This window comes from Mus pahari, chromosome 2 (genome assembly GCF_900095145.1).
Source record: "Mus pahari chromosome 2, PAHARI_EIJ_v1.1, whole genome shotgun sequence".
Lineage (NCBI taxonomy): Eukaryota > Metazoa > Chordata > Mammalia > Rodentia > Muridae > Mus > Mus pahari.
This window is the reverse complement of record NC_034591.1, coordinates 21621005-21638744: the sequence shown is the minus strand read 5'-3', so window position 1 is coordinate 21638744 and position 17740 is coordinate 21621005. Positions and strand designations below refer to the sequence as shown.

At 47.5% G+C, this 17740-nt stretch overlaps 1 protein-coding gene across 4 annotated transcripts in view; it reads right to left on the bottom strand.

The window, feature by feature from the left end:
- Dpp6 (dipeptidyl peptidase like 6) overlaps positions 1-17740 on the bottom strand; it is a 900820-nt gene that overhangs the window by 455522 nt on the left and 427558 nt on the right. Inside the window, exon 1 of one of the 4 annotated variants that reach the window (XM_021188270.2) lies at positions 75-502. The exons of the other annotated variants lie outside the window; for them this stretch is intronic. Coding sequence (XP_021043929.1) covers positions 75-131 — 57 coding nt within the window. The 5' untranslated portion in view covers positions 132-502. Of the gene's footprint in view, positions 1-74; positions 503-17740 lie in introns of those variants that run through there. 4 annotated transcript variants of the gene reach the window in all.

Genomic DNA, 17740 nt, shown 5'->3' with positions numbered 1-17740 from the left:
TCACACACACACACACACACACACACACACACACACACACACACACACACACACACACCAGCAGCCTTCCTTACCTGATCCTGCTGCTGTACAGATTTTCCTGAGGCGCTGGGCTCCTTGGCTGTGGTCATGGTCTGTTCGGGCACTCGCCACTCCAGAGACAGAAAGGGTTTGACTGTGACTTTGGAGGCACCAGGATCGGAATGGTAGGGTGGGGAGGAGAGCGATTCTAGTCCATACTTCCAAAAATCACCAGGTTTTTGGGGGGCGGTGGGGGGAGGGAGCTGGGGAGAGCAGCCTAGTTTGCTCTTTAAATGCAAAGAGCAAAGGCAGGCTCGGCAGAAGACGTTGCTGCTCAGTGGGGCTTCTCCAATTAGCCACAGCCTCTGCAATCGCCACAGAAACAATAACTGCTTAGCAACCGGCAACTGGCGGCTGGGTGCAGGCAGGGGCCCGAGTGATGCGTGCTGCTTCCCCACCGCCTCCTGTCCGCTGCCGCGCAAAGGCGCATGCTCCGGCTGTGCTCAGCCTGGCTGGGGCTGGGGCGGGGGCCGCGGAGGGGTTGAGGCCTGTGGACGCTACAAGCTCGCCCAAGCACCAGCAGCCTTGTCACTGTATCCATCAGGAAACCGGCATGAATCCAGGTCACCGGGCGCCCCCATTGCTGAGCTAGTTGCCTGCAGCAGCGGTACTAGTCCTATGGCTCCCACCTGGTCAGGGGGGGTCAAGAAGGATACAGTCTTTTCCACTATCCCTGGCTACAAAAATGCAGGAGGTTAGGGGTGATGAGAGACGGATCTCCCTTCCGGTTTGCCTCGGTCTTTCTTTACAAGTCAGAAAACTTCGATTTCACCTTTAGAGTGGATAAATCTATATCAAGTGAAAATCAACCAGAATCAAGAAGAATGCAACCTGTGTGCTGCCCTTAGAGGTCACAGGCTCCCTGCTGCATCTGACCCTCAAGAGAAAGCCAGGCAGCACACAGTGCCCCAGGAATTCCTGAGGCCTGGGCCTCCATGTTGGATCCAGTAGGGGCTTCTACCAACCGGGAACTCTTGCTTCCTGTGTCTACTAGACACAGCTGGGTGAATGTTGCACCGGAACTCTTAGAAAATCAGGGTTAACCAAGGGGTTTCAGGTAGGGATGAACCCTGACCCAGCAGAGAGCCTCCAAGTTAGGCAATGGCAGAGGCTTCCCCTCATCCACAGCTCTGCTCTGTGCTCTCCCTCTGTGGACATCTCCTCAGCCCCTCATGTCTGCTTCTCTTTCCAGCCTCATTGCCCCTGGTTACAGGTAGCCACTTACAGGAAAGAACCTGGCTACCTGATAATGTCACTAATAGCCACTAATTACGTTAGGAGTTGTGTCCTGGGGCCTGGGTAGCATTGATCTGATTTTGTAGTTAAGATTCCACTAAGCAGGAGTTACAGAGACACTGTCCTGGAATCCAGCCCCTTCTGGAAGTCCAGAGTCCAGTCATCTTACAAGAACAACAATGGATCATTGACAGGCAAATTCAAATTCTGCCTGCTCTCCCACAGCCCAGACTCTGCTGCTCTGAGTGTTTGGTTGGTTCTGATTCCAATACGTTTTTATAGGGCACCCAATGGCTTACTTAACACTGCTTTGTCCAAAGGACAAGAGAGAACACTGTGGCTTGCCACTCAGAAGTCTGCTCTGGTTTGTTTGCATTGAGTTAGCTACCCTCCAGTGCTGGCTATGACTTAAGAGAATTGTATAAACACCTATGCTACTCAACATCAGAGCCCCGCTAACCAGGTGCTTAGTGATTCAATGTCGCTGAAAGGCCGGTGCAGACCCTGTAAGTGGTGATAAGTCGTATAACCACTGGCCTCTGTGAGGGTGGAGGGTGCCTGCCACACCCTAGTTGCATTCCTGGTTCTGGAAGTCACCATGGCACACTTATCCTTAGGGCTCAGGAGCAAGACAGATGAAGCCTCTGGAAAGAGTATCATGCAGTGGACCATCTTGGCCTGCACCCTGGAAACACCTCAACCCCTTAGGATCTTAGTCAACCAACAAAATCCGCAGCCCCTGCCTCAAACTGCAGTCTCAGCACAGCCCGTCAACAAGAGTTTCCTCTTCAACCTAAGCTGACTGGAACGGGGTAAGTCCTGAGTCACTGTCTATACTATCTCAGGAAGAATTCATTGCTCCTCTCTGAGGCTCTGAGCTGCTGTCTACAGACAAGAACAACAGCATAGCAGAGAGCTAGCCATTGTGCTTAGGGACCACAGTTGGATGGGAAGTGACCCCCAGGGGTGCTAAGTTCGGCACCATGGGCTTATGGGAAACTCCTTCAGGCTCTTCTCACTTTACTTCTCAGTGAAGAGCTCACAAGAGTCTGGTGCATCTAAATTGAAGATGGTCATCACATACAATTTGCTGACATTGGAAAGATGACAGACAGTTTCCTGCTGCTGGACAGGCCGTGCCCCCAGGTTCCTTAATCCCCTCAGCTGTGAGCTCAGTTCTCAGGAGTCATTATGTGGAAAAGTGCATGAGTGAGGATCGGTGGCGGCAGGTTGATCTTGCAGAACTCTGTGGGATTCTCTCTGGTGCCAGTTCCCCAGATACCAGATTCTTTGTACACTTGACCTTGACTGTCTTATGGGTGAAAAAGCAGGGAATTCTGCCTTGTGAGACACTGCAGGCTACGCTATGCCAATTCAGGGTAAACCTTAAATCCCTGGGAGGTCTCCAAAATATTCTCAGAGAAACTCACAGTGCTTGAGGAGAGGGCTGAGGGGCTTGCTAATGAACAGACATAACGACTCACTTTTGCAAGATGAATATATTCTAATATCTGTGCTATAGCACTGAGTCTGGAGTCCACAATGCCATGCCACACAGTTAAAAACCTATTAGTGGGGTAGATCCCAGGAGTGTTTTTTGCTACAGCAAGATGAAATGGGGTATATGTTGCTGATATTTTTCAATTAATCACAACTCCCTTGTAGGAGAAATGCTGTACTTAAGTTCATCTTCTGGAGTCCAGGTCTTTGCAGATTACTATATAGACAGAGAACCTCTGACCAAGTCCAAACTAAGTCATCGCATGTGGACAGGTACTTTCTCCAAGTCTTCCTTCAGAAATGTTAACAGATAGCGAAGAATATGTGTGCCCTGCAAGGCAGGAAGGCTGTGCAGACCAAAGATGAGAACTTATCCTACTCGCTGGGCCTTTTAAAAGCATTTCCTAAGTACCTGGACAGAAGATAAGCTCCAAGTTCTCCAAACAAGAGTTAGCTCCTTGATCAAGACTGCTCCAGCTTGCTAGGCAGCAGGCAGCTTAGAGCTCCTTGCTAAAACCTATTTGTTGTCAGGGAGAACCCAAAGTGAAGGATCTCCCAAGGCCTTCCTTGGAGATCTCACACTGTGATCCTGTGAGGACCTGTGTCTGTGAGGAGGCCCCCTTATAGTCTGTAGGGAATAGTTTTCAAAGTGGCCAGTGAGCACATATAGGAAAGACTGCCCAGTGCCCTTTCTGCTGACTTGGCATGGTGCTCACCAACTTGTATGTACAGAGCCAGAGACCTTTTATTTCTCGTCCTGGTTCCACCAGGAGCCCTTAGATCCCTGGAGCCAGCCTTGCCAAATGGACTTGTGGGCCTCTAGCCACACTCTCCTCAAGACATGTGAATGGTCATTGGCACAGACACGCCAAGGTTTGTTCATGGCCATGTAGACCTGGACCCTTCTACTGATCCCAGCAACTCCTCACCTTTTCCCATTCAGCTACCCCACGGAACCAAGCAGGCACAAGAGCTTGACAGGAGCCAAGCCTCACTTAACCAAGGGCACTGAGAATGCATCTCATGCAAACAGCAAAAGCTCCATTAGGAGGGGTTCAGGAGGCAGAGATTTGGGTGTCTCAGTAGTGAGCTGCAAAGATTTTTACCACCTGCCAGAGAAAGTTCTTTTTTAATGAACAGTTTCCTGAGAAATCTAGATAACTATGGGGTAGCAAGTATGAAGCAGTCATCCAGGGTTCAAAGATACTAATAGAAATACACATATGCCACAGATACTGAAAACATTATCAAGAGGGATGGGATGTGGCTAAGCCTCCCAATCTCCATTTCACCATTATCTCTGCTGACATCCTCTCTGGAGCAGCTGGCCCTGATGGCAGAGCTGTGCCCTGCACAGCTGGAAGATTGGTTTGGACTTGACCTTGATTCTGTCCTGGGAATCACTCCAGTTCCTTATGCTTGGGTACAGAACCATGGGTGCTCTGGACAGAAACAGCATCTGAAGCTTGGAGATCTGGGCAGGCAAGAATCACAAGGGAGGGACACAGGAAGCAGCAGCAAGTGGACCCAGACTACCCAGGAGGGAGATCCCTGATAAGCCCAACCTTGAGAAGAGGAGGGTCTGAGCGACCAGGATGCTCAAAGCCCTCTCTCCAGGCTAGTGGACCACCCTTCTCCTGTATCTACTACCCATCTCTTACCTTGAGAAGCCTGGCAGCAGATACTGAACCACAGATGTTCTCAGGGAACTGAAGCCAGAATAAGGCTGAACCCCAAGCTGTTGGACTCACCTCAACCCTCAACAGGAGGAACACTGAGTCTTTTTGCCACCTCTCTGCCTTTTAAGTTACTTCCTAGGAAGATCAGTTTCAGTATGTATGTCATGCTGATGTGTAGTGTAGACTCTCAAAGGAGGAGGCCCATGCTGAATTCCAAGAAGAAGCCAAGCCAGACTCTCGTTCTTTATGCGCAAGCTTTGACCATTATTGGCTAGACTAAAGGATGCAAAATCTTCTCTTAAGAGTTTGGCTAGAGATGCTGGCAAAGATGTGGAGAAAGAGGAACACTCCTCCATTGCTGGTGGGATTGCAAGCTGGTGCAACCACTCTGGAAATCAGTTTGGTGGTTCTTCAGAAAATTGGACATAGTATCACTGGAAGATCCAGCAATATCTCTCCTGGGCATATACCCAGAAGATGCTCCAACAGGTAATGAGGACACATGCTCCACTATGTTCATAGCAGCCTTATTTATAATAGCCAGAAGCTGGAAAGAACCCAGATGTCCCTCAACAGAAGAATGGATACAGAAAATATGGTACATTTTCACAATGGAGTACTACTCAGCTATTAAAAACAATAAATTTATGAAATTTAGGCAAATGGATGGAATTAGAAAATATCATTCTGAGTGAGGTAACCCAGTCAAAAAAGAACACACATGGTATACACTCACTGATAAATGGATATTAGCCCAGAAGCTCAGAATACCCAAGATACAATTTGCAAAACACATGAAACTCAAGAAGAAGAAAGACCAAAGTGTGGATACTTCGTTCCTTCTTAGAATGGGGAACAAAATACCCATGGAAGGAGTTACAGAGACAAAGTTAGGTCACCTGAAGGGGTGACCATCCAGAGACTCCCCTACTTTGGGATGTACCCCATAAACAACTTCTAAACCCAGTCACTAGGCAGATGCCAACAAGAGCCTGATGACAGGAACCCGATATAGCTGTCTCTTGTGAGGCTCTGCCAGTGCCTGGCAAATACAGAAGTGGATGCTCACAGTCATCCGTTGGATGGAGCACAAGGTCCCCAATGATGGAGCTAGAGAAGGTACCCAGGGAGCTGAAGGGATTTGAAGCCCCATAGGAGGAACATCAATACGAACTAACCAGTACCCCCGAGCTCCTTGGAACTATACCACCAATCAAAGAAAACATAATGGCAAAACTTGTGTCTCTAGCTATATATATGTAGCAGAGGATGGCCTAGTGGGTCATCAATGGGAGGAGAGGCCCTTGGTCCTCTGAAGACTCTATGCCCCAATATAGCGGAATGCCAGGACCAGGAATGGGAGTAGATGGGTTGGGGAGCATGGGCAGGGAGAAGGAGATAGGGGATTTTTCAGAAGGGAAACTAGGAAAGGGGATAACATTTGAAATGTAAATAAAGAAAATATCTAATAATAATAATAATAAAAAAAAGAGTTTGGCTGGGGCCTCTTGAGCCAGGAGTGGGGAGGGAGTTGTATGCAGGTGATTTGCGTTTGCTCTGTTCTCAAATTGTTTCTCTATTTTAAGAACAATAAGAAGAGCATAGGCTCTGTCCTTGGCACCCCACAGTTGTGAATAAGAAACACCCCTGGCTTCTTTTCAGCCAGGAGCAGAACCTCTCTTGAGATCAGGAAGAAGGAAACAGAAAGAGGGAGGAAGGCAGGGTCTTGGGTTAGACCACTGATGCTCATGTGCTGGCAGATGGTCCTGGTTAGACCACTGATGCCGGTGTGCTCTGAGACCCACTCCTCCAAATCCCAGCTTCCTTTCATGTAAGCAAGGTGGGGGGAGAAAAATCACAAGAAACTAGAAGCCTCCTTATGGTTTCTCTCTCTTTACTATCATTTGCCCTGCCCAATTTGAACTTCATAACAATCCTAAGAATGAGCTGATTTAATCTTGTTTATATACATGAGAAAATACAGCAGGAATGGGTAGATCAGCAGGGTGCTCACAGGTACCAGTAGAAGGCCTTGTGCATCCATCTCTATTACCTAACTTCCCACTCTCTGTGCTGGCCCCACATGCTTTAGGTTATGAGTTCTCAAAATTACTCTCAGCTACAAACTCTCTACCCATTAATCCAAGGTCAACTGCCACTGTCCTGAAAGGATATTGCAAGAGGACTTTAAAATAAGCTCACACTTATGTCCATGCCCAGACTTTGGGTGGATCTTCCTGATAATAATGGTGTGATTCTTACAAAACTTGTTTCAAAATCCTCAGGCCCTAAGATCATTCATTTTCTTCTGTCTTTCCTGGCTGTCCCTAAATGAGCTCATGCTTCCTATCGCATGTGTATAGCTAGGGCCTGCTGACCCCCAGGCAGGGATGCACGTGAAACCTGTCCCAGGCTGGATGTCATGAGATTCTCTTCGGATTCCTCACACTGCTGGGTGACCTTGGCAACAGCAGTGTGACAGATGTCTTGCTTATGATTTTTAATGGCTCTGGCTAAAATTTCTGGGGCTGTTCAGCCAGCTCTGGTTTGGTGCCAGCTGTGGAACAAGCCCTCTCACTGCTTGCGGGACACATGTCAGGGCTCGCTCAGCTGTCTCTACTGCTGTGCTGGGCTCAATGACTTATCAGAAAGATGTCCTGAAGAAGCCCCAGGATGCATCCTGTGAGGCCTTGCTCATGCCTTGCTTTTGTAGGCCTGATGCTCGTCTGTATGACCCCTGGGCAATAAGAACTCCTGGTGTTGAGAAAAATCTTTGTTCTCAGTGTAGGAGGATTTCCCCCAAATTTATGGGAGATGTTTTATTTTTAGCATAAAATTGTTTAAGAAGCAGATAGTTCCCAGGGAAGGAGCAGTTGACACAATCCTGACTGTCCTACTTTGCAAGACACATTTGATTTGGCTTTGGAGATTTGTACAAACTGAGGCATAAATGATGCTCAGATGGACTACTTAAACTTGGAAGCCCATGGAAGTAACAGGGCATTAGAGCATGAAAGCATTCAACACGGCAAGCCTAAGAATCAAGTCGTCCCACCAAGGGTTCCTGCCAGTGCCACACACAAAGGCTTCCTCTGCTGAGCTCCTACCACCCTTCAGCCCTGATCAGATGTCCTGCCTGCCCTCTGCCACGAGAGGTTCACTACCTCCTTTCTGTTCTTTCCCACCATGCTTTCTGTGTTTCCTGCAGCATCACTGCTCAGCTCCCTGGATTCTAGGCCTCATTTTGAATTCCTCTTCACAGGGCCAGATAGGGAAAGTACGGAACACCCATGAATGGCACTACTAGTGTACTAGTGTTGAAGCCCTAAAATCTCTCATTGGTGAACCCCAGTCCTTTATCCTGCTGGAGTGGGTTCCCTAGGCCCTCAAAGGGCCACAGGGCACACAGTCTATAAATAACAGAGAGGGAACAGAAGGAGAAGCAGAAGCAGCAGAAGGGAAGCAAACACTGCACTGACCCACCCAGAGGTGTCTACACTGTTGGAGAAGCTATCCCACACTCAGTCACAGGAAGCAGCTGAAGGAATAGCCTTGGAGTGGCTCGGTGATGGGCAGCTGTCTGACTTTCTTCTTGCCTGTCCTTTCGGGAGCCTCCTGACTCCGGCCAGGGTAGCAGTGGAGTCACAGAGTCACTCTGGTGATGGCTTTAAAGTCTGAGGGTCTCGGGGCTTTCTAGTTCTCTAACTATACTGAAATGCTGATGATACCTTCTAAAAAGTCTTAAAACTTTCTTGCTCTTTCTGAGGGTAAAAGACTGCTGGCTTAGGCGATTAATACCTGTAGCCTAACAGCTGAGAATAAGCAAAGCAGCCTTTGTTCTATCTCAGCAGAACTGCTGGGCTCTAACTTTCAGCCTGCTAGTTGGAAGTCACAGGAAGAGAAGACACTTAGAGAAGTGATTATAGAGTTTATTACCAAGTTGTAAAAAGTTTCCTGTGAAAGCTATCTAAGGGGAAGAACAGAAAGATCCTAAGCAGAGAAAGGGAAATATTCTCTAAGTGGGGAAAGGGAAAAGATTCTAGTCTAAGTGGGGAAAGGCGAAAAAGTCTCCTCTATTGATGATTCTCTCTCATCTCTTTGTCCTCAGTACTTATACATCTTTCAGAATACAAGATCACATGTTACAAAGTTCATCACAAATTCACACAAAAAATCTAATCATAAATTGAAATAGAAGTTTACAACACTGAATGTTTACATGCGTATCCATTAGGAGTAATTATCTAGCTAAACGTCCATCACCTCTCTCAGATCCACAAGTTCACTGAAGGTTTAAAACCATAACTAAGTTATTAGTGAAGTTTTGTATAGATAAACCCAGTCGATATTTTATCTTCTGTCCTAACACCTATAATAAATCATTAGTTCCCTCTTAATGATGTTTGGTTAATTGTTTTACAACCTCTTGGAATGTGTTCTGAGGAGGAGGAAGTCTGGTTAAGATCTAAGAGCAATTAACTGGTGACACTTGGGAGACTGTCAGAGTTCTCATTGCAGCTTTGACTATCAGAAAAGAACCTAATAGCAGTCCCATTATAAAAGAGCTTAATAATCACAGATATAATTTTAGAAATTCTTATAGGATCATCATTAAGACTTAAGTCATCTATTTGTCTATATAGCATCACTACAAGACAGTACATCTTTGTGGATCTGCAGGTCTGCTCCAAAGGGGTATGCTCCTATTTAGTGATTATTAAATATGTTTAATAATAAAAGGAAAAGCATACTAAAAGCAGGAATTTTTCCTAAAATGAGTCCCTCACAGCCTTGCTTAATGAGGGCTCACCTGTCATAGATTATATAATAATCCGAGGTAGGCCACTTCAAGGATGATCACCTGCTAGTTATTACCTGTCCCATTATGGCTCCTGACATGTCGTGGCAAGTAAAATGAAGAGAATGGATCAGGAAATATTGTGGTCCTGGCTCCTAGTGAGGTCTGACCTTGTAAACATGTATGTGGCACTGGAAAACTCTGCTGCATTCTATACAAGCCAGAGGGAGAGTATCTGGCCAAGCCCTATGGTTCTACACTGTCCAAAGCTGAATTCCTCATCCTAAGAGCTCCAACTGCGTAGCTTCTCCTGGAAGCTCTGTGTGAACCTTCAACCACTTGCTATAGATCAGCTCCAATCACCACCCCCACACTCTACTACCCTCTGTCTGACTTTCCCTTTCATCAGGCCCAATAATAAGCCATTACACTGAGTCAGCCTGGGTTCCCAGAAATGGAGGGAAAGCATCCAGCATGCGTGGGGACCATAGTCAGATATGCCAGTTCAAACCCAGGTCCAAGTGAATGTCATGGAGCAGGGTGTCCAGGATTCAGTCTAAGCTAGGCTCGAGGCACAGCTTGGGAAGGAGGCAGGATGGAAGCAAGAACCAGAGCTGACTCTACACTATCTTGATAGGATGAGGGATGATGGGTACCAGGGATGCTCCTACTGGTAAATGCTATTTTTGTGGAGATTTTAAGATCACAGTTTTTTTCTGCAATGTGGTTACTATCATTCATAAATATTCTAGAAACAGACACAGTTGTCGGAGGCAGCTACTGCCAGCATTTAGGACCTCTCAGCAGAGCTGCCTGAGTAACTAGAAGGCAGGAACATTGTTTCTAAGCCCAGATTTCACCTTCCTCGACCTCTTCCTCTGCCATCAGGACCTCTCATCTCTGTTCAGCTAAAGTGCAGTGGGCTTCTGATGTGTGTGGACTCCTATTGACCCTCTGCAAAGTAAGGGAGCCCATGAACTTGTTTACACGGCTGTCTCTCTGGCTGGTGGGATAGTCTCCTTGTCTCTAAACTGTTCATATCATCTGAGGTAATGCATAAAAGAATGTAAACATGTAAAAAAATTCTAAAAATAATTGTTTGGTTGGTTCTGACTGGAGTCCAACCTTTGGACATGAGAGTGACTTAGGGGTGTTTGAGCCGATCTGTGGACAGACATTTCAAGTGAAGAGATGAAAGTAGACAAACCTTACCATTCCTCCCAAGAATAAGATTTGGAGAAGCCAAGAGCAGACTTCTTCCAAGTTCAGTGACATGGGTAAGGCTGCAGGGACAAGCAGGGCAGCCCAAGATGGACAGAAACAGATATCAGCAGTGATGAGCATATATCACAGACCAAAGGAGGAAAGAAGCAGATGGAGTGGAGAGAGGAGGGGGAGAAGAGACAAAGGGGTGTCCCCTGTGACTGCTCCAGGCCCATTTCTGGGGACTTCAGTGTTACAGTTGCTTCCTGGAACCAGAGATGAGCAGATGTCAGCTTTGTTGTACAGAGTGGAAAAGACCAAATTAAACCAGCTCCGACCTGGGTTCAGGGGAACATGCAAGTCATGAAGGCCTTCCTTTTCAAATGCAAGTTGGTTACCAATTTAATATCAGCTGGGTGTGATGAACAGGCCAAAGGTCACTGTACAAATCAACATGTAAGAGTTTCCAAGCCTTGCTCATCTCCATGACCTCTCCATGTGGAGTCAGAGGGAATCTGGGGACTTTGTGACTCCAGCTGAATGTATCCACTGAAAAGACAGATTTAGAGTCATCAAACGAGAGAACTTACTGCAAGCTAGTTACCTATATTGCTTTTTTTTCTCCTTTCCAAGCTTATACTAAACACCCATGACATGCCAGCGATTGTTAGGACATTTATGAATGCAGATATGCAAAGTACAGATTGACATCGAAGGACTCTAAGTTTGGTGGGGGAATAAACAAGGAAATAAGCCTAACTTGTCTGAGTAGCACTGTCGTGGCTGTAAGCAAAAGTTTGCCAGTGACAACTCACAGGGCCACCTGGAGAACGAGCAGAGAAGAGACAACAGTGCTGTGGCCTAGAACATGGAGGCTCTGGTTGGCACACTCTGCAAGACCAGCGGCTTAAGCACTGTGTGTGATCTGCTCCAAGTAGGGTCAGTGTAGCTCAAGAACACTTAACTTCTGAAGGGCCAGAGTCTTCTCTGCAGATAGCTGAAAGGTATTAGTGTGAAATACCATGGGTAGGATGGCCATTTGGAAAGGGATCATTGCAGAGAGTGGGAAATGGTCTGGGGAGGAGGTCTCAGTTTGGGAACCTAGGGTAGTGACCCAAGAAAGATATAAGGAGTATTTTCATTAAAATAGAAGAGAGGAGAAAAGGGAGAACTCTGGGCTTCATCTGATGTGGAACCATGAAAGGCAGCATATTTTCTGTTTGAGCTAGGTTTAAACCCTGGAGACCCAGCAGATAACCTTGCAAGGGAAGGAAGGAAGTTTGCCAAGCTCCCAGACACCAGGTTCCTGACACAAGGCCCCAGCTCCATAATTTTATGGCCATCAGGCACATAGGGCAGTGCCCCAAGTCCCGGATATTCTGTCTGGACTCCACCCCCACAGTTACCTGGCAACAGCCAGGTATGCTCCTCCCCACAGTTACCTGGCAACAGCCAGGTAGGCGGCCCACTATAAAAGGGACTGTTTGCCCCCTCCTCTCCCTCTTACTCTCACTTCTGCTTCCTGCTTGCCTCTCTCTTGCTCTCTTGCTCCCCCTGTCTCTGCATCCCTTCCCCCATCTCGCCACATGGCCATGGCTGGCTTCTCCTTCCCCACTCTCTCCCTCTCTCTGCCTTCCTACAATGAACGCCTTAAAACCATGGACTGCCTCTCTCATCAGGATCTACCATGCTGGAACAAAGGAGCAGGTCTTCCTCTAAAGAGCCACTCATGTAATTTCCCACAGGAGGCCTCCCTGCACTCTCAGACGTGGTTTCCACCAAGCCAACCTGCCCACCAAGCAAGCCAAGGACTCTCCTCCCAGTTTAACCAGGCAGAACTCTCTCCTGCCCTTTTCCCTTTGGCCCCAGGCCAGAAACTGCCCACTGTCCCCCATTCTGTTCTCAGCTCTTTGGTGGCATCCAGGAGTATCTGCAGTGCCCAAGAGCTAGAACCTATTGTTCCAGCCTCTGTGCAGCCCTGGGGACCCCAGAGCTGGCTCTTCCACGGCACCCAGCAGTGACTGTGGTGCTCAAGAGTCGGAGCCAACCCCAGCAGGTTCCCTGGGGATCTCAGATTGAACTTTCCCATCCCTGGGGGTAGGGGGGCGAGGGGGTCCAAACTTCCCGTGTACCACCTTGCCCAGTAGCCCCAAGTGGACGAAGGACACCATTTTAACCCACAATCAGAGAGCCATTGAAAACCACAGCCAGTAGCCAAGTGTCTACTCCTTCTTTGGAGACATATAGCTGCAGCAGAATGAAGTCTCTTCAAGGCTGGCCGATTCTAGACACACTTGTCTTTCTGGTTTTTTTCCCTTTCATGCGTATCTTGGTCTCATATCTTACTTCCTAGTCTGCTTGACTCCAGAAATAAGCTTGGGCCAGATTTCAGCTATCAGGATTCCATATTCACCCAGGGTCCTGTGGTGAGAGTGGGCATACTGAAAGCATAGGGACATTTCAGTCTTATTCTCTGGAGATGTGCACAGTATGTGGCTCTGTCTGGGTCTAATCCCAGCATCTAGGACTTGTGCAATGAGTCTCTTTCACCTTCTTAGCTCTCATCCCAAATAAGACCCTTATAGAGCCAGAGATTTCCCTTGTTTCTGCCCCTTCTGCAGCTGGCGTGTTGGGGGTACTCCCTCAGGCTCTGAGGCCATGAAGATGGGAAAGGATTTCGTGAGCTCAGATCATCACACAGCTGGCTGGTGGCAGAGCAAAGGTCCTGGGGTTTATACAAGACATTTCTATCTTTCTTCCAATAGGATGTTAGCAGCAGATAAATTTTAATAACGTCTACCTCTCCCACAAAACAGAGGGTAACACAGACTTCCAGGGTTCTGTCACACCCCCATGTTCCAGGTCCAGGGCACAGATCTCTCCATGTAAATCGACCTTCAAGGCTTTGCCAATGCTGTTAATCCCCTGTCTCTGGGAAGTAGGTCATGAAATAAAATAAATCAGGAATAAAACCAGAAATAAACAGAAATTAAAAACAAAATCATAAGGAAGGGATCATGCCTTCTGAGAGAGCAGCCTTGCCTTTCCTAGGCCTTGATCCATAAAACCAAGCAAGCCCCAGGGGACCCACATCCTTCTCCCTTATCTTCCCTTCAACATGGGGCTCTGAACCCAAAGCCATCCGCAATCCTCCCCACCCCTCTTCCTCTGTCATTGTTCTTTGCTTGCAAGATTAGTTTGTTAACACAGGAGGCAGCCTGAAAGAGAACCCCAAAGAAAAGTCCAGCAAGCTTTGCCCTACAAGTCCCTCAAAGAACTTTCCCAAAGGAGGCTCTTCCAACCTCATCCCATTAACCCACCCCAAGACTATTTCTCCTTTGAAAATAGGGAATGCTTTTCAGTGAGGGCATAGTCTCTGCCCTCTTTTTCCAAGCCTAGACTTGAAGAAAGCCATGCCTTCCAACTAACCTTGTCTTCCAGTTTGCTTTGGTAGAGGCAGTAGGAAGTGGGACCTCCAAGCCCCAGAAATAGTCACAAGGCAGAAGTCATGGTGGGCACGATGAGCAATGAAGAAAGAACACAGCCACCCTAACCAGGGATGAATCTGCAGGGAGCAAATTCTGCAAGCCAGAGGCTTCCATGTGCTCTCTGAGACTGAGCTCGGGGAGCTGCATAGACACAGAAGGAACAGGGTCTTAGAGCTGCCTGGTAGACAAGAGAGACTGTATCAAGAGCCCATGTCCATCTGGGCTGCAGAGATGGTTCTCCCTGTGTAGATGGTCCTGACTGGATACATGGTCCTGCCTAGGTTGGTTCTTCTGGCTAAATTACAAAGTTTCTGACAAATCTTTCTTGGAGAAGATCTCCCCAATAAATAGCTACTATCACTGTTGAAGTTAATGCCACATATTCTGCAGCTGCTCACAGGAGGACAAAATTCATTCCAGGCCACATCCTCAGAAGCAGTCACTTATTTACCCAGAATTCCATCTCAATGAGAAGGTGCAGAATGCACACTGGGACTGGGAGGTGGATGGGAGCCCAGTCAGAGGAAGGACAAGTCACAGTGGCTCTGGATCTATGAGCCATCTGCTCAGATACTGGTCACTGCAGGTCACTTCACTTGCACAGGTTGCATGCCTCTGAAGGCTGGTTGGCATGGGGATTTGTCATTTTTTGCATTCTCTATGAAATAGGAGGAAGTTGCCGGGTGGAGAAAAGGTTTGCCCTACATGAGAGGAGGATGAAATCTGTGTCCATTAGTGATGCCAGTGAGAGATGTCCCCTCATGTTTTTTCAGAAGATGGGGGATCCTGAAGCTGAACAGAACAGGACTCATCCCAAGGTCTCCATACACGCCACAAACAGCACTGCCAATCAAAAGCCAAGTGTGTATACACATGAACCATGGAAGATGTGTGAACTTAGCTGCTTTTCCCAAGCTCGTGGACAGTGGCCCTGCCTGCCGCCTGTGTGCGGTAGTCTTTGTCTGAATGATCTGCTGTGGCCTGCAGCACTTATAGCTATGTCCCCAGGCTTAGTGTCCACCCTGGGCATGCAAAGGCAGTAGCCCATGAATTAAGCATCACAACATGATGTCTCCCATGGTAATGGTGAGGTTCACAGAGATGATGGAATTGCCTGAGGCTGCTGAGTGAGCTGGAGTCTGGCGTCAGCCCAAATCTCTTTCTGACCGAATCTCTCTTCTTTCACATTCTTTAAAATTTAAACGCTCCCTTGTCTGTTACCTGGTTTAGGAGACATTGGACCTGCTCTTACTTAGTGTATGGAATTGTAACTTAGCGTTAAATGTTTTCCACCTGTATTTGAACATTTGAGTCCCAGCTGTGATGGTGTTTGGAAGGATCTGGCCTATTTGGGAAATGAGACTACCTAGAAGAAGCAAGTCATGAGGGTCAGGCCTTGGGCTTTCCAGCTTGGCCTTGCTTCCTGTCCCTGTCTCCTTATCCATACAGGTGTAAGCAAACATTCTCTCTCACAGTCCCGTTGTCACAATGGTGGGCTTCTCCTGACAACATGCCTTCCCTACCTCAATGGACTGTGTGCCCTCGAACTGTGGGACAAAACAAATGTTTGCAGGGACTAGAGAGATGGCTCAGTGGAGAAGGGAGCTTTTTGTGTGAGTATGAAGAACTGAACTCAGATTCAAGCACCAGTGTGGAATGCCAGGCATGTCTGAGCCAGTATCCCCAGCACTGTAGGCCATAGACAGGAGGACCACTGAGCTTATTGGACACCAGCTTCACTTAGGTTTACTGAGAGACTCTGACTCAAAGAAATGAAGTGAAAAGTGAAATACCACGGCGCATAATGACCTCTTCTGTTTTCCATGTGCACATACATACACTCTCACACTCAAATAAACAAGCAAATAAGTAAAAACGTACTCTGTTCCTTAAATATCTGTTTGTCAGATATTTGGTCATTGCAATGAGAGAGTAACTACTCCCATATCCAAAGCCAGTAAACACCATGCTGGCAAGTACACATTAAAAGAGAGAGAAAGAAAGAAAATCATGCTATAACTTAATTCTGTTTTCTTTGAGGTTCAGTTTAGTATGACAGGAAAAATAATGACAAATGGGTCTTGGGCATGTGACAGTAAATGAGTTTATGAAAGTACTCTCTCATGCTTTCCGTCACCAGTGAGTGTGTCAGAGTTAAAAACATCCAGAGTTTGCCTTGTCTACAATGCTCTCCTCAGATTGTGCTCTCCCCACAGACTGTCCTCTCCTCAGATTGTGCTCTCCCCACAGACAGTCCTCTCCTCAGAGTGTGCCCCCTCACAGACTGTGCTCTCCTCACAGACTGTGCTCTCCTCACAGACTGTCCTCTCCTCACAGACTGTGCTCTCTTCACAGACTGTCCTCTCCCCACAGACTGTGCTCTCCTCACAGACTGTCCTCTCCCCACAGACAGTGCTCTCCCCACAGACTGTGCTCTCCTCACAGACTGTCCTCTCCCCACAGACTGTACTCTCCCCACAGACTGTGCTCTCCTCACAGACTGTCCTCTCCTCACAAACTGTCCTTTCCTCACAGACTGTCCTGTCCTCATGAACAGTACTCTCTGTATTCTGAACCATCAGGACTCTGCATTCACTTAGTGCATTCACATCAGGGGAAACAAGGAATTAAACAGAATCTTCTCCACCCTGCGACAGCCAGAATTTATTGCATGGGGACTCTAAAGAGTGGCCTGGGGAGATGACTCAGTCAGTAAAGTGCTGTCTGCACAAGCTTGAAGCCTGAGTTAGGATCTTTGGAACTCATGTGAAGAGCTGTGTAGTGTCGCATGGTTGATGTGATGCTGCATGTCTGTAACCTTAGCAGGTGGTAGTAGGGGGTTAAGAGAGTTGGGGAGACAAACATATTCTTGGGGTTCACTGCTCAGCCAATCCATGAAATAAATTTATTTATTTATTTATTTATTTCTGGGGGAGTTTTTGAGCCATTTTTAATTTTAGCAGTACAATTGAGTGTTGCTAAACATAAATACCACCACACAAGTAACCTCATTGTTCTCTGGACCATGAATTGGCCTAGACAGCCAAAGAAGACTAGGTTTGAGGACACACCTTCCTATTGTAGGATGACAAGATGAGGGGGCCTTCTTGGCTTGTCTTCTTCATCTGTCAATCAGAGGAATACTTCCTTCCATGGCTATATGACATATGCCTTAAAACCATGGATTGCCTCTTCCCATCAGGATCCACAGTGCTGGAACAATGGAGCAGGTCTTCCTCTAATGAGCCAAGTGTCTAACCTCCCGTGGGAGGCCTCTCTGCATTCCCAGCCATGGCTTCCACTGAGCCAAGCCACCCGCCCTAGCAAGTTAAGGACTCTCCTACCCGAGGTAACCAGCCGGAGAGTTTTCCTCTCCTTCTTTACTCTTCGGCCCACACTCTGTTCTCAGCTCTTCTGAGGCATTCAGTAGTATCTGCAGTGCCCGTGGGGACCTCAGACTGTGTTTCCTCACCCTCAGAGCAGGGTCCTGCAGCTTCTCACAGCCCAACATCTGCCCAGCAGCAGCCTGGGGTGTGCACAGTCAAACTTCCTGCCTCCTGCCTTGCCCATTGGTCCAAGCCCTGGGCCAGACACAGGACTCCATTTTTAACCCACACAACTATGCCAAGTCCAGCATACAGAGTGATGTAGAGCTCTCTACCCCTCTCCCTTTCTATCTCACATATAAAAGACAACCGGGAACTCAGAGAGCAGACTTGGTGATTGTCTTAGTCAGGGTTTCTATTCCTGCACAA